This window comes from Caretta caretta, chromosome 2 (genome assembly GCF_965140235.1).
Source record: "Caretta caretta isolate rCarCar2 chromosome 2, rCarCar1.hap1, whole genome shotgun sequence".
Classification (NCBI taxonomy): Eukaryota; Metazoa; Chordata; order Testudines; family Cheloniidae; genus Caretta; species Caretta caretta.
In genome coordinates, this window is record NC_134207.1 from 169,123,958 (window position 1) to 169,150,180 (window position 26,223).

The 26,223-nt window shown below is 39.8% G+C and overlaps 1 protein-coding gene across 6 annotated transcripts in view; it reads left to right on the forward strand.

Annotated features, from left to right (window-relative positions):
- The window catches only part of TNS3 (tensin 3), a 343,736-nt gene that overhangs the window by 164,759 nt on the left and 152,754 nt on the right, over window positions 1-26,223 (forward strand). For 5 of the 6 annotated variants that reach the window (XM_048839218.2, XM_048839219.2, XM_048839221.2 and 2 more), the window contains 4 exons: window positions 1,670-1,711; window positions 20,331-20,383; window positions 22,208-22,379; window positions 26,133-26,183. In XM_048839218.2, coding sequence (XP_048695175.2) covers window positions 1,670-1,711; window positions 20,331-20,383; window positions 22,208-22,379; window positions 26,133-26,183 — 318 coding nt within the window. The remainder of the gene's footprint in view (window positions 1-1,669; window positions 1,712-20,330; window positions 20,384-22,207; window positions 22,380-26,132; window positions 26,184-26,223) is intronic. The other variant, XM_048839220.2, reaches the window with a different exon arrangement.

The following is a 26,223-nucleotide window of genomic DNA, read 5'->3' on the forward strand; positions in this document are numbered from 1 at the left end:
GTTCAAAGTCTCGAAGTTGCAGGTTAAACTCATCCCAGCAAGGTGATTCAACAGAAGGAATCACATTTTCTTTTTCTTCTTACTGTGCTTGTGCCATTTTAAACTGGGCTGAGTGTTTTCCTAGCATCAGGAACTGGTCTCAGTGGAGATATGCTTGAGCATTGGAACCATCTTTTTTCTTGAAGAGTTCTTTTCAGATTAAGTAAGTGTCTCAAGACTGAATTCTCTTTACTCAACCCTGAGTTAGTGCATGGTTCTGTGTCAGCAAGTGCTATGACGGTGAGAAGAAGGGTTGTGCTGCCTACTTTCATCTCCTCATTGCCGGTCCCTTTAGTCTGTACTTTAATTGGAGAGAATAAAACTGAACTTGCAATTGGATATCGTATTGTTTTGCATTTCTTGTCCTAAGCTCTTGCGCAGTGTTGCTGAGTGCCGTTGAATAACTGCCACATTCTACCCCAGATGTGACTGCATTTCAGTGGTGGATGAAGTGATCCCTATTCTGAATAGCGTTTGCATATTGGGTTCACAGTTTGTGTAGTGATTTGGGATCCCTTAGGACAGAAGGCACAGATGAATATAAACTATGATTATAAAACTCTTATTACAAAAGGAAAATATCTACCTTTACCTTTTCTTTGAGCTCTCTCTGCCAGATGTCTGAAATTGACTTTGCAGATATTACACAGAATCCAGTCTCTTCCCAGGATGTACGTCTTTCTAGGGGTTTAAAGGTTGACTGCTGTTTTATGCATGATGGGCTCTTTATACATTAGCATTATTAGTTTAGTTTAAAAATCAGTAAGTTTCTCTCTCTAACCTTTGAAGGCTGCTTGGCTCAAGTAATTCTGATATGTGTTGAGCAAAATAAAATGTTTCTGCTGCCATCCTATTGTAACCTCATATTGCAAGGTCGTTAAACTGGTGTATCTTCTCACCTGAGAGGCCAAATTTTGCCCTGAATGCAATCCTTTACAAACACATTGTAGTCACTGGGTGTGAATCACCACTAGTTTCAGACTAGTGTGACTCTATTGCTTATTACAGTGGCTTAAGTCTGGAGTAATGCTGTAGTGAGTTAAGCCCAGTGAGTCAAGGCAGAATTTTGTCCATATTGATTAATAGGCTAGCTTTAATTTTTATAAAAATAAAAAGAATTTAAAAAGTTGCTAATTGAGCTTATTTCTAAAGCTGTGTGTGGGGGTTTTAGCACCCCAAATACCTAAAGGGTAACACCTAACTTCCCTCCTTAGGACGCACATATATATGTGTTTTGTATCTGGTAGCAAAGAATGAGTGGGTGAAAGGGTAAAATGGGAGTTGCACAGCTAAATCACGCATAACACAATGAAACTTCTTGACATTGTTTTTCTGTCTCCAACGTGTTAGTCTTCTCGTATTGTACAAGTAACTGTATGCCAGAACTTTGGAATAAGAGAGCCCCTGTAGTTAGAAGAACTCAGAAGCTCACACAATGTAAGATGCATTTCCATTTGTGTGTCTGTCTCAGTGACATTTGCTTGTTGATAATACTGCAGATCATTTCTGTGCCTGAATGATTTATTTTGTTTGGTGGGAGAGGTATGGGGGAAGCTTTTTTAAACATGTATTGTAAAAAATATTGGGATTGATTAAATTGATTTTAATCATTTATTTTTATTCTTCACAGCCTGATAACTCTGAGACCTTTCTGAGTCATGTAACCAGAACTGTAAGTAATCCATTTTGGTTAGTCTTTTTGATTTGCTTAACCTGATTTATTTTTCAGTCTGTGGTTGCACATTTTCATTACATCTTCACAGAACTATTACTGCTAGTCGTTCTTCAAAGCACAGGCAGTTAGAATATTTAAGGGAAGCAGGTTTGGGTTAAGATAACTGGTGGTAATGCCAAAGGTTTTTTTGCAGTTTTCCCAGGAACTTTTGCAGTGGACTTGAGCCTTTCTTGCCTTCTATCACACAAAAGCTTTCGAGGGAGGAGAAGAAAAGAGAAATGACAGAAACACACATGCTTACATTTTTCCTCTGAAAAGGAAATCAAAGATCCTATGGCACTTTTTCAGGAATAAGAGTGTTTGCTAATCCTTGAGTTCTTGGCAATGCACAATTCATAACTTTATCTCTATATATATATCTGTGGTTGGCAAAGTTGGGATGAAAGTGCTATATACATGAAAGATATCATGGGCATCAAATAAGGTGTATGCATATTACTCATGAAGACTTGTGATTGTTTTTTTTTACTGAAGCACTCTGTCAGCTTTGGTCCAAATAGCACTAGGTGCAGTTAGAAGATGGGGAGATGCTGCTCTTTGGTAAATGCTGTGGGAAAAGATATGAACTGAATAATATTGTATGTATCAATACTGGCAACCCCTGTAAGTGCACCCTTCTTCCCCATTTATTCTTTAGCATGAGTCCAGGACCAGATTTAATAACTAAACCCAGAGTACTAAGGAAAACTTACCCAACATAAATTGGGTCGGAATTGGAGGCCATTTTAACACCTTTTTGCTTTCTTTTTCAATGAGACAATGAAGTGAGCTAGCATCTTTAAAGGGTTCCACTTTGTGTTATCTAAGAGCATTAATAAGAATTCTTGGTATAGCAGTTATTGGAACACTAGGAAGCAGCTAAATTATCTGGTGACAAGACATTTAAATGAATTAAAATATTTAATGTTCCTCCCAGACTCTCCCCCACCCCATTCTTAGTTGGACAGATTACCTAAAATTAAGACAAAAGGCCCCAAAATATCCCTCTTGTCAAATTCATATACTTGAGTGAACAGTTTCACAGCTCTCCCCTAATATAACTAGTATGAAATGAAATCACAAGATAAACGGTGTAAAAATAATTACAGATTACTTTCTTGTGTTAAAACTAGCTGTTAACTTCAGAGGGTTTTTATGTTTGCACTAGTTGCTTATTAGAGGAGCCAAGGTCAACCTCCTTTGTACGTATGGTAGCTCATGCACAACCATCTATTTTTGAGCACAATTAAAGTGGCAGGCCACACTATTCCAACTAAAAGCGGCAAAGAGTCCTGTGGCACCTTATTGACTAACAGACGTATTGGAGCATAAGCTTTTGTGGGTGAATACCCACTTCGTCAGATGCATGTAGTGGAAATTTCCAGAGGCAGGTATAAATATGCAAGCAAGAATCAGGCTAGGGGTAACGAAGTTAGTTCAATCAGGGAGGATGAGGCCCTCTTCTAGCAGTTGAGGTGTGAATGCCAAGGGAGGAGAAACTGCTTTTGTAGCTGGCTAGCCATTCACAGTCTTTGTTTAAACCTGAGCTGATGGTGTCAAATTTGCAAATGAACTGAAGCTCCACAGTTTTTCTTTGAAGTCTGGTCCTGAAGTTTTTTTGCTGCAGGATGGCTACCTTTAAATCTGCTATTGTGTGTCCAGGGAGGTTGAAGTGTTCTCCTACAGGTTTTTGTATATTGCCATTCCTAATATCTGATTTGTGTCCATTTATCCTTTTACGTAGGGACTGTCCAGTTTGGCCAATGTACATAGCAGAGGGGCATTGCTGGCACATGATGGTGTATATTACACTGGTGGACGTGCAGGTGAATGAACCGGTGATGGTGTGGCTGATCTGGTTAGGTCCTGTGATGGTGTCGCTGGTGTAGATATGTGGGCAGAGTTGGCATCGAGGTTTGTTGCATGGATTGATTCCTGAGTTAGAGTTACTATGGTGCGGTGTGTAGTTGCTGGTGAGAATATGCTTCAGGTTGGCTGGTTGTCTGTGGGCGAGGACTGGCCTGCCTCCCAAGGCCTGTGAAAGTGAGGGATCGTTGTCCAGGATGGGTTGAGGATCACTGATGATGCGTTGGAGAGGTTTTAGCTGAGGACTGTATGTGATGGCCAGTGGAGTTCTGTTGGTTTCTTTCTTGGGCTTGTCTTGCAGCAGGAGGCTTCTGGGTACATGTCTGGCTCTGTTGATCTGTTTCCTTATTTCCTCGTGTGGGTATCGTACTTTTGAGAATGCTTGGTGAAGATCTTTTAGGTGTTGGTCTCTGTCAGCAGTTGGAGCAAATGCGGTTGTACCTCAGCGCTTGGCTGTAGACAATGGATCGTGTGGTGTGTCCGGGATGGAAGCTGGAGGCATGAAGGTAGGCATGGTGGTCGGTGGTTTTCGGTATAGGGTGGTGTTAATGTGACCATCACTTACTTGCACCGGGGTGTCTAGGAAGTGGACCTCCCATGTTGATTGGTCCAGGCTGAGGTTGATGGTGGGGTGGAAACTATTGAAATTGTGGTGGAATTCTTCCAGGGTTTCCTTCCCATGGGTCCAGATGATGAAGATGTCAGCAAAATGTGGCTTAGGTAGAGAAGGGGCATGAGTGGATGAGAGCTGAGGAAGCCTTGTTCCAGGTCAGCCATAAAAATGTTGGCATATTGTGGGGCCGTGCGGGTGCCCATAGCGGTGCCACTGGTCTAGAGGTATATGTTGTCACCAAATTTGAAATAATTGTGAGTGAGGATAAAGTCACAGAGCTCAGCAACCAGTTGTTCTGTGGCATCATCAGGGATACTGTTCCTGACAGCTTGTATTCCAACTGTATCTTTTGGTGTATACACCTTCACATAGAGTAGCATCTTGGATCAATAAATTGCCCATTAGTTCACTGCTTGAAAAATTTCCCTGTTCTCTTCCATGGGACTATACCTACGAGCCAGTGATTGACAAGGAAGATGAAAGGGAGTCTGGCCACCAGACAGTTCTGGTTGTAGCACCATTGCATAAACTCCAGCCCGCAGTGCAGATTTTAGAAAGGGCAAAGATGGTGGGATCGATACCAGTGTGCTGTCCCTAGACCCTGTGTTGGTATCAGTCTTTTACATGATCCTCTAACTAGTATGTGTACGATGAACTCTGCTGGAACGGTGTAAATTCTCTTTCTCTTTTCCTCACCATCTTCCAGTGCCACCTAGCTCTTAGGAAGGGAAAGGGTCTGTTTCTCTTGTTTAGCATCCTGACTGCTGAGTGAATATCTTCAGTAGCAGCCTCTGCCACTTCATGGGAAAGCTATGAGCAGCAGCTAAGAAAATGTGGCCTAATTCATGACAGCTGCTCACAAGGTTCTGAATGACACTTGTGAAACTGACTAGAGTCTGGTTAATTTCCTTCAGCTATTGTTTGGGAAAGTTATGAGCAGCTGCTGAGAAACTTGTGACATTTGCCTGCAAGCTCAGGAAGACAGCTTTGCATTTCATTACATTTAAAAGGTATCTTCACAAGCATATGGATTAGAACCTTAATTTTTTAAAACATGAAAGTTTGAATGCTGGAGAATTTGTTGAATTAGGCTTCTTACCTACCAGGAAAAGTTCTACCTGTTAGTTCAGTTTGTCAAGTCCTGCCTTGGTGTTCCTACTTCTTTGTTATAAAATAGGTGGGATGCAAATGTTTGACTGAAAAGCAATTTCAAGCCATGACAGCAAGAAGTGTTTTCCTATTTATAGTTTATGTGCCATCACTTCATTGGCAATAAAACTCTCAATCACAGACTATCTATTTATTGGTATTATGAAGGATCCCAGAATATTCTACAAACGTTAATGACTTAAGCCTCAGAACATGTCTGTGAATTAAGCACTTTTAAAAGATCAGGCCCAAGGTCACAGAACAGATCTGTGATTGAACCAGGAGCAAAGCTCAGGAGATCTGACTTCCAGTCCTCTGTTCAAACCACCAAATTTTTCTTCTTTCCATTGTATTGGACAATATGAATGTATTTTTTCAAAAGTAATAATCACTGTAGGACCCACAAATGCAGGGAATGTGCTTTATACACCACTGATTCACACTTTCTGTGTGGTGGTTACATTAACAGTCTCATCCTTAAACCATACCAGTTTTGAATTAATGCAGCAGAGTTTATACGCTGTCATGTCTCTTGTGATGAATTAGGTTGCCTGTGGATAGTAATTATTCAGAAAGCTGCCTATAACCTCTGGAGTAATAACAAGAACTTTACCACAACTGGAGTCTCAGATAGCACTGTTTAATTCACCCTGATGTGTTTGGTTTCAAATAGCTGACTAGCTTGATAACTCTGAACATGATACTTAACATGATCACATCTAAATCTCGGAGAAGCATTTTGCGCTCAGATTTGCTCTGTGACTGTTCTCTACACTTGTGCAGAACTTCCACAGATGTCAGTGCAGATCTGAGAGCAGAATTGTTTACGAGCAAAAGTTTAGTCTGTTGGCAAGAGGATGTTAGAGGGCTGGATTCTGCTTGTGCAGTGCAAAGTGTACTTAAACCAGCCAAAGAGCTCCCCTCATGAATTCTTCCTGTGCAGGGGAATTTCTTGCCAGAGTAAGGCTGGCAGAAGCAGCTATGCCACCTCCTGCACCAGCTCCACCACCACTGTGCAAGGCTCTCAACTGGCATGATGTCACTGAGGGACCTTCCACAAGTGGTATAAATGAAAGTTGCCCCTTTAAAACAGCAGCTTTAGCTTACGCTGAGGCTTGGGGCTAAGAATTGGGGAGCCTGTCAGCACTTTTCTTGGCTGCCATGGAGAGCCGAGCACAGAGTGTTTTAAAAATGATATTGTCAGCGCTAGTAGGAGAGTTTGCCTGAATTTACCCCCTACTGGTGCAGGAATGGCTCCTTCCTGCACCACAGAGTCCCACTGTGCCTGTGGGGAAGGGAAACCGCTTTAATTCCTATCAAGGATTCCATGGAAGCCAATGGGAATGTGCTGTATCAACATTTGCCACCCCAGCCATGCTCACTTTTGGATTATTCCTGACACTTCTCAGGCCTCAAATGAGGGAGACGTTCTGGGAACCCTGACAACATAGACCCAATGTTTGGTCTGCCTTAGGATAGCAAACTGTCCATGTCACTGTTGGTTTTCTTCTCAAGAGCTTTGTAGCTTGCAGCTTGTGCTTGTCTAGTTCCCCTAGCAATCATCTGGCAATGCTGTGGTGCTGGAGAATCTTGTTGCAGTTTTGTTTTATGTCTGGATTGAATCTCCTGGTCTCTTAGTTATTCTCTTTGTAGTCTGTCTTCCTGTGATGTGGGTTGAGACAAGTGGCTGACTGTATCTTCACATTGTTTGGTGAATCTTTTTCCTTCTCTTTTGTTGGACTGAGTTGTAGTGGGGATTTATACTGTATGCTGATATGGTTTTGCATGGATGTTGTGCAGTAAGGGGAGATGCACATTCCTTCCTGGCAAATAATCAAAGACTCTCTTTAGGACCTTTGATTAGACACAATATATATGCCACTGTCAGTCTCTGCTCAGGAGAAGCCTAAGGACTGGTCCTGCAAGTTACGATGGAAGTGCATTAGCAACGTTGGCTGAGCACATTGCTTGCATACGCTATACTTGTCTGTGAACAGTTTCTTTTGTATGCATGAGCTCAAAATATAACAAAGAATTAAAACAAAACATGCTGGGAGCACAGGGAAATGATGTCCCCTCTACTTGGGACAAAGATGCAGACACAAACACAGAAGGAAAAAGGAACAGGTTAACAATATCTCTCAAAACTGAACTTCACCAGTATAGTCTGGACTAACTCCTAAGAGAGCGAGTCCTATCCAGGTCTCCTTGGCCAAATCAAGTGTGAGAGTGCGTGTGTGAGAATGAAGTGGGGAGGTTGAGAAAGCCTCATGTTTGAAAACTAGATGACAGGATCATGTTGAATTCTTCCAGGGCTCCCCAAAACAGTACACTAAACATGAAAACCAGCTGCACACACTGTAAAGGATATTGACCTGTCTAACAACTAATTGAAATTGGGATGTGCAAGGTGGCTGACATTACTATGGGGATTGTGGGTAACTTTTCACTTTCTGACTTCTAATTTTTATTTTGAATGTACAGCTATTATGAGCAAAATCTTTAAAGGGGCCTCAACCTGCCCTCTATAGTCACACCTGTAACCTGGGAGTTGAATATATAAGTACTGCTGTTTACATTCACAATTGCCTGTAGTTGATTGCAGGTGTACAAATCAAAGCCTTTTAAAAATCTGTGGCCCATAATGCAACATTAGATTAGTGTTGTTTAATTTAATTTCTTGTATAAAAAATAGCTGTGGCACTATGGAGTTGTGGAATTTTATTTTGCACATTTTTTGCTGTGTAGACACATGAGGGATAGCTCAGTGGTTTGAGCATTGGCCTGCCAAACCCAGGGTTGTGAGTTCTATGATTCTATGAAAATATCCAGGTTTCGTATTGTGGAATTATGCAACTCAATAGCAATAATACAGGCAATAATGTAACAATGTTTTTAGTGCTTGTGCCCAAAACACCATTTTAATGTCTTGACTTTATTTTAAATTTTTTTTTTCAAATATGATCATAAAGTTCAGCTACTTTTGCACTCTGCAAAAATTCTTAACATGTTTTTAAAAATTGGATACATCACAATTATGGCTTTTTGTCTTACCCACCTGGCAGAAATGGCTGAATAGATTTTATTCAAACTTTAAAATCCCTCAACTGAAACAGAAATTAAATGGGCAGGAATGAGTGCCCAGAAACAAGTATTGGGGAAATGGTCGTGGAAATGGACTTGCAACCTTTCCGATAGCATTCATGAGAGCATACAGAAGCTGATGACATTGTCAGGTTCTCCCTTTAAGTAAAGAGATTGGCAGCATTAGTGTGTAAACCTCTTCATTAGAGACCACAGGCTAGATTTTCAGAAGAGCTCAGCTTTCATTTAGGCACCTAAATGATGAGAGTAATTTTCAAAAGTACACTGCAGCTCCCACTTAAAAACAATAGGGGCTGCTGGGTGCTGAGAACGTCTGAAATTCAGACCACTTCGTTTAGGTGCCTAAAGGGGAGCTGAGTCCTTAGAAAATTTGACTCTATATCACTTGCAGTGGCTCTCCAGTTGTGACTTTTTAAACTTCCCCTTGCTATTTCTGCTGTTGATTAGTGTCTGAGCAGCTGCCAGATTCTGCTGCAGCAGGAGACACATGAGTGCAGCTATCTCTTGTTGAAGCAACTTACCTCACATCAATAGCTATTACAGCAAACACCTAACACTGTCCGGCCAGCTAGATTACTTGATTGTCTGAATGTTGTGACACTTGTTTTTATATAAAAGGAAATGCCACCTCGTTTCTGTAGGTTAGATGTGTTACCGTGAAACGTCTTGATTTTGGGGTTTTTTTTGTTTTTGTTTTTAAATCTTGTTGGTGATTTAATATGTATTTTATGCCTGTGTTTTTGATGTCATGCTTTCAAGATACTTTCAGTAGTTGTTAGGACAATATCAAAAACTGTTCTGTTCACCTGTGGTTCGCAGAACTTGTTACCTCCCTGTCACCTTACAGGAGAGGAGCACTTTATAATAATAATATTGAAATAATAATAACTACCAAAAAAAGCAAGTGGCAGGCATGGGACCTTTATTTGTCCTGTCACTATTGTACTTGCAAATCTATCTAGGTATTTACATGGCCTACATCACTGTAATATCTGAACACCTCTCTCATGAATAATTTTATCTTTAGAATCACCCCTATGAGGTAGGGACATACTATCCTCATTTAACAGATGGGGAACTGAGGCATGGGATCAGTTAAGGGTCTTAAGCAAAGTTCCACAGGCAGGTGTGTTTGAGCGAGACCTGACCCCAGGTCTCCCTAGTGCCCTAACCACTAGACCAACCGTTCTCAAACTGTGAGTGAGGACCCCAAAATGGGTCATGACCCCATTTTAATGGGGTCACCAGGGTTGGCATTAGACTTGCTGGGGCCGGGGCTGAAGCCTGAGCCCCACCACCCAGGGCTGAGGGCTTCAGACCTGGGTGGCAGGGCTCGGTTACAAGTCCCCTGCCATCGGCTGAAGCCCTTGGGTTTTGACTTTGGCACTCCAGCCTGGGGCGGTGAGGCTTGGGCTTGGGCTTTGGCCTCCTCACACAAGGCGGCAGGGCTAAGGCGGGCTCAGGCTTCAACTCCCACTCCTGGGGTGTATAGTAATTTTTGTTGTCAGAAGCGGGCCGTGGTGCAATGAAGTTTGAGAACCCTGCACTAGACCATCCTTCCTGCCCAAATACTTCCCCGTAATCTTAGAAGAATACAAAGACAATAGCATTTTGTATTAAATATTTTATTTTGAAATTTCAAACTTGCCATGTGCCCAATTATGCCTGCCCGCTACAATATTAACAGACATGGCTTTGACTACCCTCCTCAAAAGTAGCCTCCTCTGGAAATGCATTTGCTGTTTAAAATAAATGTTTGATTGTTCCTATAAGTGGAAAATATTATTCAAAACTCTGTGTACATTTTTCGGTTTTTGCTAATCAAATTAAATAAACCTTTCAATGTAACTATTTGTTAAATCTGGCAAACTTAGTGATTCTAAAGACCATAACATATCTGTCCTAGAAATGTGATGATGAGAAATATATAAAAGAAAATTTCACTTTGCATGTGAGGAATTCAGCTTTGAAAAACCTAATGTAGTATGTTCCCTGTGGTCTCAGTCTGCTCTTATTCACTGGCAAAACTGAGTCTCATCTGAACCCTAGACGACTCATTAAGGGCCTGATCCTGCAAAACTCACTGATTTTGCTGTGAGTTTTCTGCAATGAGGCATTGCAGAATCAAGCTTTGAAAACACGCATTGTATTGTAAATAGTACAGAAAATTCATGGCTGTAAAATAATCATGAAATAAAAATCACCTGTGGCTCATCCTTCTTATTTAAACATGGACTTCGGATGTTTCTGCTTTCGGTTGTCATAGCTGGCAAGGCCCCAGATAGCAGCAAAAGCAAAAGCTTGCTGCTTACCTTTTTGTTGTTGTTTTTTAATTCCTGAAAGAAAGTGCTTCAGCTCCAGTGAACTTTATGGATAGAAGACCTAAATGTCCTGGGAACACTTACTGATACAGTAAATGAGAAAACAAGACTTTTTTTTACAGTTTTGCACAGAACCAAAATAAAAATGTACAGCCAAACCAATAACTTGCTACTTACAGAAGAAATAGCTATAAATTCATGTTCTCCAGGAAGCCAGCTCCCAAAGAGACATGTTCAGTGGTTTAAAAAAAAAAAGTTTAGTACTGACACAAGACGTTCGAACATGTGTTCCTCTGTAGCTTCTAAAAGCCGCTATTAACATAGAAGTTACCATAATGGAACAGACTAATAGTCATTGTAATTCATTGTCCTGTCTTACTCAGTGACCTCCAAGGGTATGTGCAACTTCAGTACAATATCATAGAAAGGGATAGAGAATTTCTTCCTGACCACAGGTGATCAGCGTGTGCTTGTGACAATCTTTAGAATATTTTTTTCTAAGTAGTTCTATTACACGCTCTATTCATAGTCATATAAATGTCTAGTAAATTGTGGAGTTGTGTTTTTTTGTTTTGTTTTTTGTTTTTGCCTCATAAAATCATGTGGCAGTGAATTCCATAGGTTAGTTATAAGTTGTGTAAAATGTCTTCAATTTTATATTTATTTACTTAAATGTGTTTTTTTAAAGTATCTAGTCAAAATTCTAGGTGTTTATACCACCATTAAAAATATCCAGAATTAAAGTATTTTTATCCAAAAATAGAAAGACCTTCCTTAATATGACCTAATTTCTCAAACATGCTTATCTAGTTAACATCTCATACAAGAATAGTTTCTCCTCATTAAATTATTCCATATCCCTCATAGCACACCCCTTCAGCAAAAGTCCAGGAAAATAGCTGAGCCCTTTGGCATGCCCTGAAGGTTAAAAGATCCAAGGTCGGTACAATCTTATGGAGAGAATGCTGGAGTTAAGGACCCTTAACAACACTGTCTAAGCCAGGCACAGTTCATGAAGGTTCTATGCAAGCTTACTCATAAGAGTGCTCTCAAGACAGCTCAGTACTGGTCATTTTTAAATGCTAAGTTGCTTTTCAGCAGACATTTCTACAGTAATGCCAGGGACTGCTGGGACATGGGATGAGACCACCAAACTATTTTTCATTTATGATCCAATCTCCAGCGTTGCAAGCCTGGTACATTAACACATCTCACCCTAACTCAGTGGTTCCCAAACTTTAACAGCCCGCAAACCCCTTTCACTAAATTGTGAAATCTCGTGAACCCCCTCCTAAAAATGAATATTTCCGGGGATTTAAGTTTAAATTTCCTCCGCACTCTGAGGGGCTCCTATTGCTGGACCCCGTTGACTGCTCCAATCAACTGAGCTCCACTGAGCTCAGGCTGCAGGTCCCCCTGACTGCTGGGGCTCGGGCTGCCAGCCCCAACTGCCCGGCCCTGCTCTCCCTGGGGCTCAGGCTGCCAGCCCCATGCGGAGTGCTGGGGTTCTGGCTGTCGGCTCCCCCGCTCACGGGGGGGGCAGGGCTCGAGCTGTCTGCCCTGCAACCAGGTCCCACCTGCTGCCTCCAAAGCCCAGGGTCCTCTGGCCGCCATTAGTGACATTTTTCTGGTGAACCCCCTGTACAGTTCTGTGAACCCCCAGGGGTTCGCAAATCCCAGTTTGGGAACCACTGCCCTAACTCATGTTTCTGACTTTGTGTGTTGCCCTAATGCTTAGTTTTAATGTTTAGTGATCAGAAGCCATTAGACCAGCTCTTAATTGCAACACTGAGCTTGATTTGTCAATCCTGTGAAATAGAGCCCTGTAACTCTGCGGATATACGCTTTATATCTGTGGATATTTGCGTCCGTGGACCATATTTGTGAATCACGATGCGGATCCAAATTTTATATCTAGAGCCCTGAAAATCTGCAGACATCCACTTTATATCCCCGGACCATGTTTGCGGATTGCGGATCGGATGCAGATACAAATTTTGTATCTGCGCAGGGGCTCTACTTTAAAGGTTGGTGAAATGATTCAGATGAATTCACCTGGGCAAAATTGATCCAAAACTTTGTGGATGCCCATGAAGCTTCAGGACAGTTGAATTTGGCTTCTGAGGTAAGTAAGCATGCTAGAGGTGTAATTTGGATGGTGGTTCAATTCACTGCTACCGTAACTGTCACTCAAAACATCTGCTGGAGGCTGAGCAGAGTGGAGGCATGCTGGCAGAAAATAGGGCATGGTTTATGCAACTATAAGCCTTGATTGTTACTAGCCTAAGGCAGCTATAGAAAGGAAGTGCAGAAGCATAAGGGGCCCACTCATGTTCTTGTATGGTCTACATGTACCACAGATTGTAGTGTCAATGGGAAGCAGGCTCAACAAAGCCACTGTTTCTCAACACTCAGGTGTTGCCAGGGTAGGGGCTGAACAGAGTATTGACTCCATCCCTCCAACACGCTGGCCATCATAGCTGTGCAAGCATACCATATGACATACACTGCATTGAGTATAAGCCCAGCACAGTTTACTTCTTCCAGAAAACTGCCAGGAGACTCAGAGCCACACTCTGCTTCCTGAGCTATTCCTAAGACAGCACAACTGTGCGCTGCCTGTTGCTCACGACAGATCATAAAGTGACAATCTATCCCACCCTGCCTGGCTGTTTTACTTTTTTGGGAGGCCTTATTCTCTGTTTTTTTTTCCTCACGTTTTGTAAACTACTGACTGGGCCATGCTCTCCTGTGCTGCTGAATTAGACATATTGCCTGATTCTTTTCCTGGATAAAGAAGAATCTCCACAACAATGTAAGCCAGAAGTAACTTCCATCAATATAAAACCATAGAGTAAAACTGTGTGCCTAATCCGAAAATGCAGAGAAGTGTCTTTCATAAATTCAGCAGCTTCAGCGGCACCAGCAGATTCACCTGGCTGAAACGTAGCCATGATAACATACAGAATGGACTTCCATCTTCAATGGTCCTTTGCACGTTTTCTTCCTTTGTCAAGAGTCAGTATGAGAGGATTTAGGCTTCTTAAATACTTCAAAAATGCATCTTCCAAGCTCGCTTGTGGTCAGTTTGGTGCTCTGTTTCTTTCAACTTCAGCTCTGTAAGCCTTCTTTAAAAGCGTACCTTCTTCTATATGTATGACATGACCCCACAGTTGCAGTCATCTGAACAGGTGGAAGATCTGATGAGGTTCAATAAGGATAAGTGCAGAGTCCTGCACTTAGGACGGAAGAACCCAATGCACCGCTACAGACTAGGGACCGAATGGCTAGGCAGCAGTTCTGCGGAAAAGGATCTAGGGGTGACAGTGGACGAGAAGCTGGATATGAGTCAGCAGTGTGCCCTTGTTGCCAAGAAGGCCAATGGCATTTTGGGATGTATAAGTATAAGTAGGGGCATAGCGAGCAGATCGAGGGACGTGATTGTCCCCCTCTATTCGACATTGGTGAGGCCTCATCTGGAATACTGTGTCCAGTTTTGGGCCCCACACTACAAGAAGGATGTGGATAAATTGGAGAGAGTCCAGCGAAGGGCAACAAAAATGATTAGGGGACTGGAACACATGACTTATGAGAAGAGGCTGAGGGAACTGGGATTGTTTAGTCTGCAGAAGAGAAGAATGAGGGGGGATTTGATAGCTGCTTTCAACTACCTGAGAGGTGGTTCCAGAGAGGATGGTTCTAGACTATTCTCAGTGGTAGAAGAGGACAGGACAAGGAGTAATGGTCTCAAGTTGCAGTGGGGGAGGTTTAGGTTGGATATTAGGAAAAACTTTTTCACTAGGAGGCTGGTGAAACACTGGAATGCGTTACCTAGGGAGGTGGTAGAATCTCCTTCCTTAGAAGTTTTTAAGGTCAGGCTTGACAAAGCCCTGGCTGGGATGATTTAATTGGGGATTGGTCCTGCTTTGAGCAGGGGGTTGGACTAGATGACCTCCTGAGGTCCCTTCCAACCCTGATATTCTATGATTCTATGATAAGATTGCTGCTTGCTGGGAATGTCTGAGTATCAACTTCTTGGTGACAAATCAAACCAATGGATGTTAATAATATGCTGTAACTTTTTACATTGAAAACTGTTTCAGAAATCACAAGCAACAGATATATCCCAAAGACCTTTCTCATCTTAGAATCATAGAATGTCAGGGTTGGAAGGAACCTCAGGAGGTCACCTAGTCTAACCCCTGCTCAAAGCAGGACCAATCTCCAATTTTTGCCCCAGATCCCTAAATGGTCTTCTCAAGGATTGAACTCACAACCCTGAGTGTTGAGCTTAATGTGCATTAACAGGCCAATGCTCAAACCACTGAGCTATCCCTCCCCCATGCTTCAGTATTTTCGATTTCAAACATGCAAGGAAATAACTTATTTAGGTGTTAAAATTTGTTCTAATCTTCCCAAAATTGTTTCTATGAATATGGACTATATATTAAAAGACATTTCCAAGGATGTGGAGAGGTGCCATATCCTCCCTCTGTCATTTCTAGGGAGAATAGAAATAACCACAATTAATATCTACCCAGGAATGACCTATATCATTAGCCTATTGCCTTTAAAGGTCACTCCCTTGCTCTTTGGTAAAATAAATAGGCTTATTGTGCAATTTTATGGGATAAAAAACAGTTTCGCGTATCACACAAGACCCTTAAAAATAGGCTTGCCAGATTTGTATTTATATTATCTAGCATTCCGAATGTGTCCTAATTTAAGATGGTTCTCCTCCAGTAGCTCTGTATACACACCGGTCTGGTTTGAAATAGAAAATAACTTATCGAAACCATTTGGTTCCCTCTTTTCTGTTATATACCTTAAGAGGCTACCCACATCCTTAAGGAAAATTCCGATCTTTGCACCTACAAGATGCAACACATTAAGATGATTATAGCTGCTGATCTTACTAATTCTCTTCTTGTACCGCTATGTACCTGGGCATCAAGATCAAGGCAAATGCCACGCTTAAGACAATTTGGATAGAAAAAGGATTTAAAAAATTAAAGCTATAATATAAGATGATAGACTGGCCTCCTTCGATTACATGTGCAACAAAGATCAGTTACTGCAGTCTGAGTTCCTCCTTTCAGCAGCTATGCTCAAGAATTCATGCAAGGGTAGGGAACAATTGGTCTGTTTCAACTCTCTCACCTCTAGAAGAACATATTAAGAAATATAGAAACAAAAGTCACTTTGTAGGAATTACTTATAGGTGGCTAATACTTTGCATTACCATCCCAATCTGAGTTTCAAAGAAAAATGGGAAAGAGAACTTAACCTTACTATCAAAACAGAAACATGGGAGGATATATGGCTTAATGTGAAAGAGGCTTCAAGTTCTTTATCCTTGCGATTCTTCCAGAACAAGATAATAAACAGGTATTACTGGACTCCAGGAAATTAAGGCTAGATTGGTAACACACAGTGAATCCTGGAAATGCAACTAGCCCCATGCGAACCTTTCACACATCCTGTATGCCTGTCAAAAAATGCATGTGTTCTGGAATACCATATTCAGTGCTCTCTCAACAACGTCGTGTTGTTATTTTTCCATCTCCGACCTTGGGTATGTTGGGGATGCTGAATGAGTTGGCATTAAGAAATGGATTGCAGTAACTAATTTAGTGCCCAAAAGTTATTTTGAGAAAATATACAATTCCTCCCTCACACACAGATTGGCTTAGTGAACTCTCTACTACTTTATTAATGGAATTAATGACTTTGTCTAATAGAAATGCTTGGAAAAAATATGAGGATGTCTGGTCACACATGAAACTATTGCATAAATTTGCAGTTTAATATATATTAGTCCCCAGTGCTCATAGATTATCTTCTCACTTATTTATCTGTTTAGTCACTTCAACAATTGACTCTCTGCATGACCTTTATGGGTTCAGGTTTGTTTGCTTGTTTTTTGGTTTGTTTTTTTCCAGGTTTAACAAATAATAAACACTGAATTTTGCTATTTATAGGGCCATCTTATGCACGTATTTATATATGTTTTGTTTCATTCTGTTTATATTTTATATAAAAACGATAAAAAGAAAGATTAAAAAAAGAAAACAGTTTCATAAGTTCAAGTGCATTGTTTAATTGGCTATTCTGTCCAGATTTGGTCAGAGGGTATAGTACAGCAGTGCTTGTTTTGCAGAACATCTGTTGTCATGAAATCAGATTAGGAAGACATCTTTATATACTTGGTGTCAGATTGTGTAGTCCATATTCCTACAAAACTTGACAAATCTGTGCATTTCATCATTGTTTGAGCACAATAGCACATTTTTCAAGATGTAAGCATTGCCATTTGATAAATATCTTGCCCTCGTGGTATTTTGAAATTCAGGATAGCTCTCAAAGTTCTGTATGACAGAGAGTAATTTGTGAAATCCGAATAAATAAGGTAGCCACAAAAATGTCTCACAGCTGTGGAATGTCTGCAGTGTATCATAATATATTTAGCATATCAGACCATAGGAAAAATAGAAACATGAGGGAAAGGTACGTTGCTTGGCTCAGAAATGATTATATCAGGGAATAATGCTGGGGGGAAAGATAGGTTAGAGGGTGTATAGGGATGTGGGGGTATTTCCCTGGCTCCTTGCCATCTGCAAACAAATCATTGACTATAAAGAGTCAGCACGTAATGTACAGGGTGACCTTGACATTGTAAATGGGTAAGAGAAATTTATCATATGCTGTCCACCATATTAATATGATGGAAAGTTTCACATGGTGAACTGAACTCTCTTTTGGAGTCTCTGCCCAACAATTCAGGGGAGTGTGGGGAGTTTTCACAATTTCTTATGTTTATGTATCCACCATGACAGCTTATACAGTAACACAATTCCTTATATTGTGCAATAAAACATGATACCCAAACCAAACTTAAGGACTTTAAAAGCTTTTGCTTTAAACAGAGAATCAGTCAGATTTAAAAATAAATAAACTACATTATAGGAACTGGGAGAGAATTTTACAAATAGCACTGACAATTTACATATTAAGCGATTCCAGCTGTTAAGCCATGGAAATTGGCACAAACCGCCAATACGGTGCATGCAGTAGAAAGGAATACACTGCTTTTCAGCTTGATAGCATGCATACAATTAAGTACAGATGTCCCTAATGGGATTTTTGTTGTTGTTTTATTGTGAGATCTATATTAATGTCCAGTTTATATGCCACAAATAAGTGGAATAAAGTTTCATTTTATCACTTTCTTCTTAGCAAAGGAAAACCCATACAGAGAAATGAAATCATAACTAACTGATCATTCATATTTAAGTGAGACTAGCTATTAAATTTATGAAAGTTGGCGGAAACACTCGGTAAGGTGCTCAGTGTACCTGCTGGCTGGCTGTCAGTGAGCTATGTAACTGAAACAGAGACACATTCAGCTAATGTCTTCTCTATTTGAAAGACTGATTGTGGGCAGGGATTCTGTTATTATGATTATTTGTAATTTACTTATAGTAGCATTCTCTGTGTACTAGGCACTTTCAAAACACTCATTAATTGAGACTATCTATGTTAAAAGGTTGATTCTGACAGGATTGAGAGCGGCCTGCAATGCGTTAAGCTGCCTCAGCTCTCACCACTGAAGATAATAGACGGTGTGGATGTTCAGTACATCACAGGTTGCATTCAGCATCTCACAGAATCAAGTCCCAAGTGTCAATGTGTATGAGAGCTACACAGTACACTACTATTCAGACTTGTTTTAAACTCTTCAATGCAGCTCATCACTAGAAATTTTGGAAAAGACACATGCCAGTTATGTACATTTGGGTGTGTGTTGGAGGTTACCTGCTTTTGTTAAGTGATGCATTTGAACTGAGGAGTGGTGTCTTTTTTTTTTTCTGTCTTTTTCTTCTATAAAAGGTCCTACAGACACAAAACCCATCCTAGCATAAATCGATCTATTCATGAGTACTGGGCATACATAAGTTATATTGGCTCAGGTGGTCTGAGTTCCAGTGTGTATCCTGATTCTCAGCTTTATAGTGCACTCTTCTGTACTATACATGCAAATCAAAGGCAGGAGATGGGTGAGAAACCCCTGCTTTATAAATATTTATTAGTGATTCATATACTTTATCCCAAGCTCACATGCATATAAGGGCAGGACAAAGTCTGAACTGTTCCGTATATTCTTATTTCATAATTATTGTATGTTAACAAATAATTTTTAACTTAGAAGTAAAATTTGACACTTTAATACCTAGTCAGTATAACTGTTATATTATTGCAAACGGAAGGGCCATCTCTCAAGGTGTGGATTTTCCTGAGAAGCAAATTTGATTGAGACCTCTTTATTTTAAATTAATGTATACATATTACATATATGGGAGTTATTCATAACATACTCCTCTTGCTCATATCATCCCTTCCATGAAACAATTGATAATTGGGAAATATCTTTGCAGATCAATGGGCTTGTACTAAACTCTGGCTGTAGCACGCCAGAAATAGAAATCCAAATTTCAAATCTTTAAACTCCTCTAATCTTTCTGCAACGATTTAAGCCCTACCAGATACTCTGAATGTGTAAGGCAAACAAGCCTTCATTTTCAGCCGGGGAGCAACTTGTGTGACGTAATAAGGGTTTGTGTAAGGATTATGACATGCCCTGGTAATACTTAGTACATAGTACATTTCCGTTATGTTTGAAATTATGGTCAAAACAGGCTTCAAACCATGTTATGACATGACCTATTTTGGCAATGGACTAGAAATGGGTGGGTGTGGGGGGTGTAACATTGTTTGATCCCATTATTACTGTAATTTACCATTATGTTGATAGAGGAGTATTGTGTGAATTTGTCATTGGGTTGCCCAGGCAGACCTCTAAAGATAGCTGCATTAAGACTATGCAACTCTTGTGATTAATTTCACCTTCCTCTGTGCCTGTAATTGAACACCATGTTCTGTAATGAAAATAAAGGCATCCAAAACAGGAACAAATTCATTTTGCTTCTACAGGAGGAAAGTGTATTGGGAGTCCTCTTGTAAATCATTGCTGGTGATGCTGTACCATTTTTGAGAGCCTCATAATAGTTTAAGGTTTCAGAGTAGCCGCCGTGTTAGTCTGTATTCGCAAAAAGAAAAGGAGGACTTGGGGCACCTTAGAGACTAACCAATTTATTTGAGCATCAGCTTTCGTGAGCTACAGCTCACTTCATCGGATGCATTCAGTGGAAAATACAGTGAGGAGAGTAACCAATTTATCTGAGCATAAGCTTTAAGTATCATTTTGTTTGAAGCCATACAAGATGCACTTAGCCACTTGTGCTGGGATTTTCAAAGGATCTTAAAGTGACTAAGCACCTGAATTCCAATGAATTTCAATGGGATTTCCCATTTGCAAGTGGGATTTATTTATTACAAAAGAATTTTCTGACTGTTTTTTTCATAGTGGGAAACTTCATTTTGTGAAATTAAAAAGTAGCCATGTTGATTTTGTCATACCACGGAAATTACTGAGCTGATCACTCTGTTGGTTTGTTTGTTTCAGACTTCCGGCAGTTTTTCCAAAAGCTCATCTTTCTGTTGTGACAAAGCATCACAGTAAGTCTTTCTTGAATGGTTTTGCTGTATTACCGCTCAGTAGTGTTGTGCTGTTTTTAATTGCTCCTGTGCATGGCATCTTCTGCAGGTTAAAGTAATATTTAAAGACATTCCAGTTGTTGTCTATGAAAGACATAGGCCATAACATTTTCTTGTTAAGGTTGTAGAGTGATCTTTTACTGGACATATGCAAAATACCAGATGAGCTGAGTATTTTCGTAAAGGTAAAACTACCACAAGTCACCTTAAACACTGTATTATTTTCATTTATCTTTCATGCTGCTTCTTCAATACAGCTTTAATTACACAGATCTAAAGGTAGATTGTTTTCTTTAAGGGTAAAATTCACCCTTTACAGAGGGCCCAAGTGGGAGTTAAGTTCTGCATAGACTTTGCCCTGGCCCCTGGGCCTTTACACGGGGATGTCTTTCACCAAAAGTAAAGTTGGGACTCATGAAAGGTGACAGACTGAGAGCACAGAAGTTGTTTATCCAGACCAGATTGCTCACAGGCTGCAGTCCCAGATTCTATCCCACTCTGCCACTGTGCCTCAGTCCAATCCAGTGAAGGGATCCACCATGAGGGGTAAGAGAGAGTTCACTTTCCGTGCCCAGCAAATACGCCGCTTATTATTTGCATCACAGTAGCACTTAAAATGTGCTAGGCACTTTACAGACATATAGGAAGCACTGTCCCAAAGACCTTACCAACTGAAATGTTGCCAAGAAGGGTGCCCTTTGGTGGTGGTAGGTTTTATAGTGTGGACACCTGTTTGCTTGGGCTGAATACTGGTAGAGAGCTAGGAACTTCTGACTTCTAGTCCTCCTTCTTCCCTCCGACTTTCAGTGTGGCCTGAAGCAAAAGTCTGTAGATTAAAATAGGGTTAATAATATTTATCTATCTACTTCACAAGCATGTGAAGATTAATGTATTTGCAGTGTATTGAAGATGGAAAGCTCTAAACAAGTTCTAAATATTATTTAGGTGCGGCTGCTAACTAGCCATTATATGGTAACAACCCTTTTCACTATTAACCTGGGCCAAAGCAGTGAGGAGGAAGGAAAGGATATTTTAAATGTTTTACATAGTCTTTACTATGGCTCTTTTTTGGTCCATGTTCAAAGCAAATAAATGGTGAGAACAAAACAACATGTGCTATAACTCCCGTGCTTTTTCTGTAGCTTGTTTGGACATGGCATTCAAAAAGGGTGCTTCGAACTCTATTCATTAGAAACATGTGAATAGTTTCTATGGATGGTTTATGACAGTAAAGAAGAAGTTGTAGGCCAAACTATTGGAGAAACTAAACCTAATTTTGACTTCATTTACTCTATTGAAGTTACTCTAAATTCATATCTGTATAACTTAGGGCAGATTTATTCATGTAGCATACATGAGCAATTTTAGAGACCTCTTAAAGACAGAGTGTCTGTGATGCCCCAAAGAAATAGCGAGAGATTATTGCAGCCATGAGTCTCTGTTTGTCTGTAACACCTGGATTTTCTCCTGTTCGGGACAGAACAAATTCAATTGTATTAATTTTTCTACCTTTCCATAGCACTGCACATATAGGCTTGGGATTTTATAGGTGGCACAGTAATGAACTCTCTTTTGGCCAGCTGTCAGTTGCTTAAAGACCTGACTAAATTTTGTTTTATAAGCCGTTTATGAACCGCAATTTCGATGAAAATATCAGGAACCATAAATACTGACTGGTTCCCTAGTATGAGTTCAGGATGAAATTTCTGCTCATTAACTTTCTATTTTCTTGTCACACTCACCCCTCTCTCCACTCCCCAAACTGCCACATCGGATTCTTCGCAGAAGTGCAGACTTTGATCACATTATGGAGGAGGGCTATGAACTTGACCTGACTTACATCACTGAGCGGATCATTGCAGTATCCTTCCCTGCCAGCTGTTCAGAGGAAACATATGTGCACAACCTGCAAGATGTAACCCGAATGCTCAAATCCAAACACGGAGATAATTACCTGGTAAGTGCAGATTAATCCTGTTTGTAATTCAGCTATGTGTAATTCAGTTTTATCCCTATTTGCTGTATGATGGCTGATCTGATATCCTTAATAACAGAGCCTAGTATAGGCTCGCTTACACCAATGTAAGTTTGGATGTAACTCCACCAAAGCCTATCTAGTTCACATTTACACCAGTGCAAGTGACGGCAGCCCAGCATTTTACATTCAGTCAAACAAGGAAACAGATGCAAGCCACCTTCTTGTTGATGGCAAGGCAGTATACATTTTGAGCATCATGTTCATTTGCAACAGAAAATTTGTAGGGATAGTTCTCACTGAGTAAAACTCATTCCTACAAGATCCAGATACCTCACCATGGAATGCATTTTTCTAGCAGCTGTAACTTGGGTTCCGATGATCTCTGACCATCCGCCCTGCCCCCCACCTTGGCTGGCTCCACTGTTGATTGTAAAACAGCACATAAAGGTTGCTGGTAGTGTGATTTGTCTCGTTCATTGACTTGATTTAGATGCATTTTTTCCCCATTACTTATTTTCTATTTAAAAAATCTCTAATGGGTTCCACATGCACGATCTTTTATGATGACCAAAACTGTTGTTCTCTCATGCTGTGTGTGTTTTCTGCTTAGCACATTTAAACCCTGTGGTATCTTACTCTTTCTCGCAATGTGCTTATAAATCAGGGCCAAAATCTCTGCTGTTAATTGCAGTTATTTTTACCTGACATGTGTAAACTATTAGAATAAATCCACAATTTCAGGAGGGTAAAATTACTGTAGCAGCTAGCTTGCACTGTCATTCCATCCGAAGAACACCAGCACTCTGCATTCATTCACTCACAACACTTTATTTATCACAACTGCATTGTATAGCAATGACTGCACTCAGGCTGTACTTGCAGTACTACCAATTATGAATCTTTTGTCACATCAGCTTTTCTGTAAGAAAACCAGTGGTCTCTCTGACGCAAAATTGTAATGCTTTGCAAAGCATTTCACCTAAGTCAATGTTTCAAAGTCAGCCCAGATCAACTGTCATTTTCATGTGATGCTGTATTTTGGTATACGTGAAATAGGCTGGTGGTCTTGGTCCAGCTATCTAACTCTTATTAGATGTGTTCACATCACAAAAAAAAAAAAAAAAAAACAGTTACATTTATACTAATTCCATTTTGTGTTAGGAAAGGGCCATAACCTCTCCATAGCTAAGTTTGCTAGCAATTACCAATTGGTTTAGTCTTACTATAACTTTGGCATGGGAAATACAGTGGTTTGGTTGGAAAATTGGCAGATTTACTCTGGAAATAAAGGAAAATGTATTTGCAAAGTGAAGAAATTTGGCAAGTCATTTTGCAGTTCTAGTCCATTATAAAATTACCACTTTTGTCTAAGGCTTCTTTGTCTCCCTCTGTTTCAAAAATGACTTTTTTGAACCCCTTCAAATTTTCCATATCGTTTAATATCCTTGAACATTTGCATTCCAGCTATGGCACCAATCCAGCAAAACACTTAAGCGTGTGAATAGTCCCACTGAAGTCACAGAGAGCACTAACGTGCTTAAAGTTAAACACATGCTTAAGCACATTCTTGTGTCATAGAATCATAGAGTTAAAAGGGACCACAAAGGTCATCTAATCTAACCCCCTGCCAAGATGCAGGATTTGTTGTGTCTAAACCATCCAAGACAGATGGTATCAGAGCCTGTATTTGTCGAAATGTAAGCAAAATTATAAATGCTTTTTGTTGTGGGTAGTTTTGAGCCCAATCTTCCTCCCTTTGATTTCTTTGTGAGTTATTGGCACCATTCTGCTGTCATTAGTGCCAATGGGAATTTCTGGACATTAATGTGAATGGGGGCCAGGATGGCATATTGTATGTTTGCATGAGCAAGTTGTCCTCTATGCAGTTGTTGCATATTGGAAAGAACATCGAAGCTTCTTCCATAGTTAACAGTTACAGCCCTCTTTCTTTAGCTCAAGTAGCAGAGACTTGTGTCTTAGAGATCTAAGATGGGTCCCAGCTCTAGTCCCAGCTCTGCACATCTGTAATTATTATGGAGAGCTGATAGCATCTCCCTAGCTAAGGCTGATTTTGGCCCTACTTTGTATCCATAAAATTTGTTCCAAAATGGTTGAAAAAATAAAGTATGTTTTTAAAATTAAAAGAGTTCAAAATGGCACTTTTAAAATTTCTGCTAAGTGTCTAACTTTTTTTGTGTCCCCCTTTGTCAACTCGGTGAAATCACCTGATATCACAAAATTCCAAACATAAATAGATTTTAGTAACTATCCCCCCAGCAACCTCAGTGATGTTTTCAAATTCACATACAGCGCTCTGGTAGAGTCCCATGACAATAAGTGTTTTATAAACACTAAAAGATTTTGACATTGGCTCATGCAACAAGGACATTTCAAGGGCTGAAATAATAAAATATGTAAGAAATTGCCATTATTTGTAAACTAGACATGAAGCAGGAATCACTGGATCTAGGGAGAAAAAGAACCAATAGAAAGGGTGTAATTGTCAGCAATGAATTTTCTCAGTGACCAAAGAAACTATATTGGGCCGATGTGTTGCTTGTACATAGTGTAATTTTACTGACAATTTCTTTCCATAACAAGTACTTATCTATCACATCCTTAAAAAATCCAAGCTCTTAAAAGCCAGAAAATGAATAGTTAAGGAATCATAAATCTTATACTTCCTACAAAATAAAAAAAAATCATATCAGGTACAAAGAAATGCAGATTTCATCATAACAAAAAAACACAGTCCTGTCCCTAAATATTTTTCGTCAATAATTTCAAAATATAAACACAACACACAATCCTTCAGAAGAAAAATACATTATTTCTGTACCATTAGTGACACATATTCATTACTGTCAGAAACAATGCACATGCATACATTATTTCATAGTATATCAGCAAAGTTTTACACTTATTCTATTAAAGTGCATATTGTTGTTAATAGTTTTATTATTTATGTATGTTGTAATACTCCCTAAAAAGTGTTAGGCACTGTACTAACACAGAGGAACAGCATAATTCTCAAGAAAACAACTGTTTTAGATTCTTAATCACTGCCAACTGGTACCTAAATTGAACTAGTTTTAAACTGAACAGTTTGTCTTAAATGAAAATATTTTGACATTGAAATAAAGGTAAGAAAAATATATGGCCAAAATTTCCACTTACTTTAATGGGAGCTGTCTGAGTGCTCAGTATTTTTGAAAGTCAAGGCACTTAAAGTCAAGGCACTAAAAATGGACTTAGGAACCTGTCTTTAGGCATCCATTTTTTTAAAATCTTGGTCAATTATTTAAAACCAACCAACCAATCAAACAAACAAACAAAAACCTCCCACAATGTAGAAATCAGAGAAACTCATGTAGTCTAATAAGATTGCTAAGCATAAGGCCTAATACTATTTAAAATCTTTCATTATATATACCGGTAATTACTATTATAAACGTGAAAATTTTAATTGTTACATATTGTAGGCATTTACTTAGCATATGTAGTTTCCCATTATACTTTCCTGAATTTACTAAGGGAAATACCCCGAATACTGCAAATGCTGAACTTAACCAAATTATTAGCTGAAGTTAGATATCTAAAGTGACTGAAAAATCTGAAGGCCCTCCCCTGTCATTTAACTTTCTTATAACATAATTTGGATACAGTGATTTACCACAAAAGAAATTAAACATCAAGATCTCATACTTTTTCTTTCTCTTTCTTCCTGAACAGGTGTTAAACCTTTCTGAGAAAAGATATGACCTTACCAAGCTTAACCCAAAGGTATTGGTTTTGATCATAACATTCATCACTTGCTAGACTT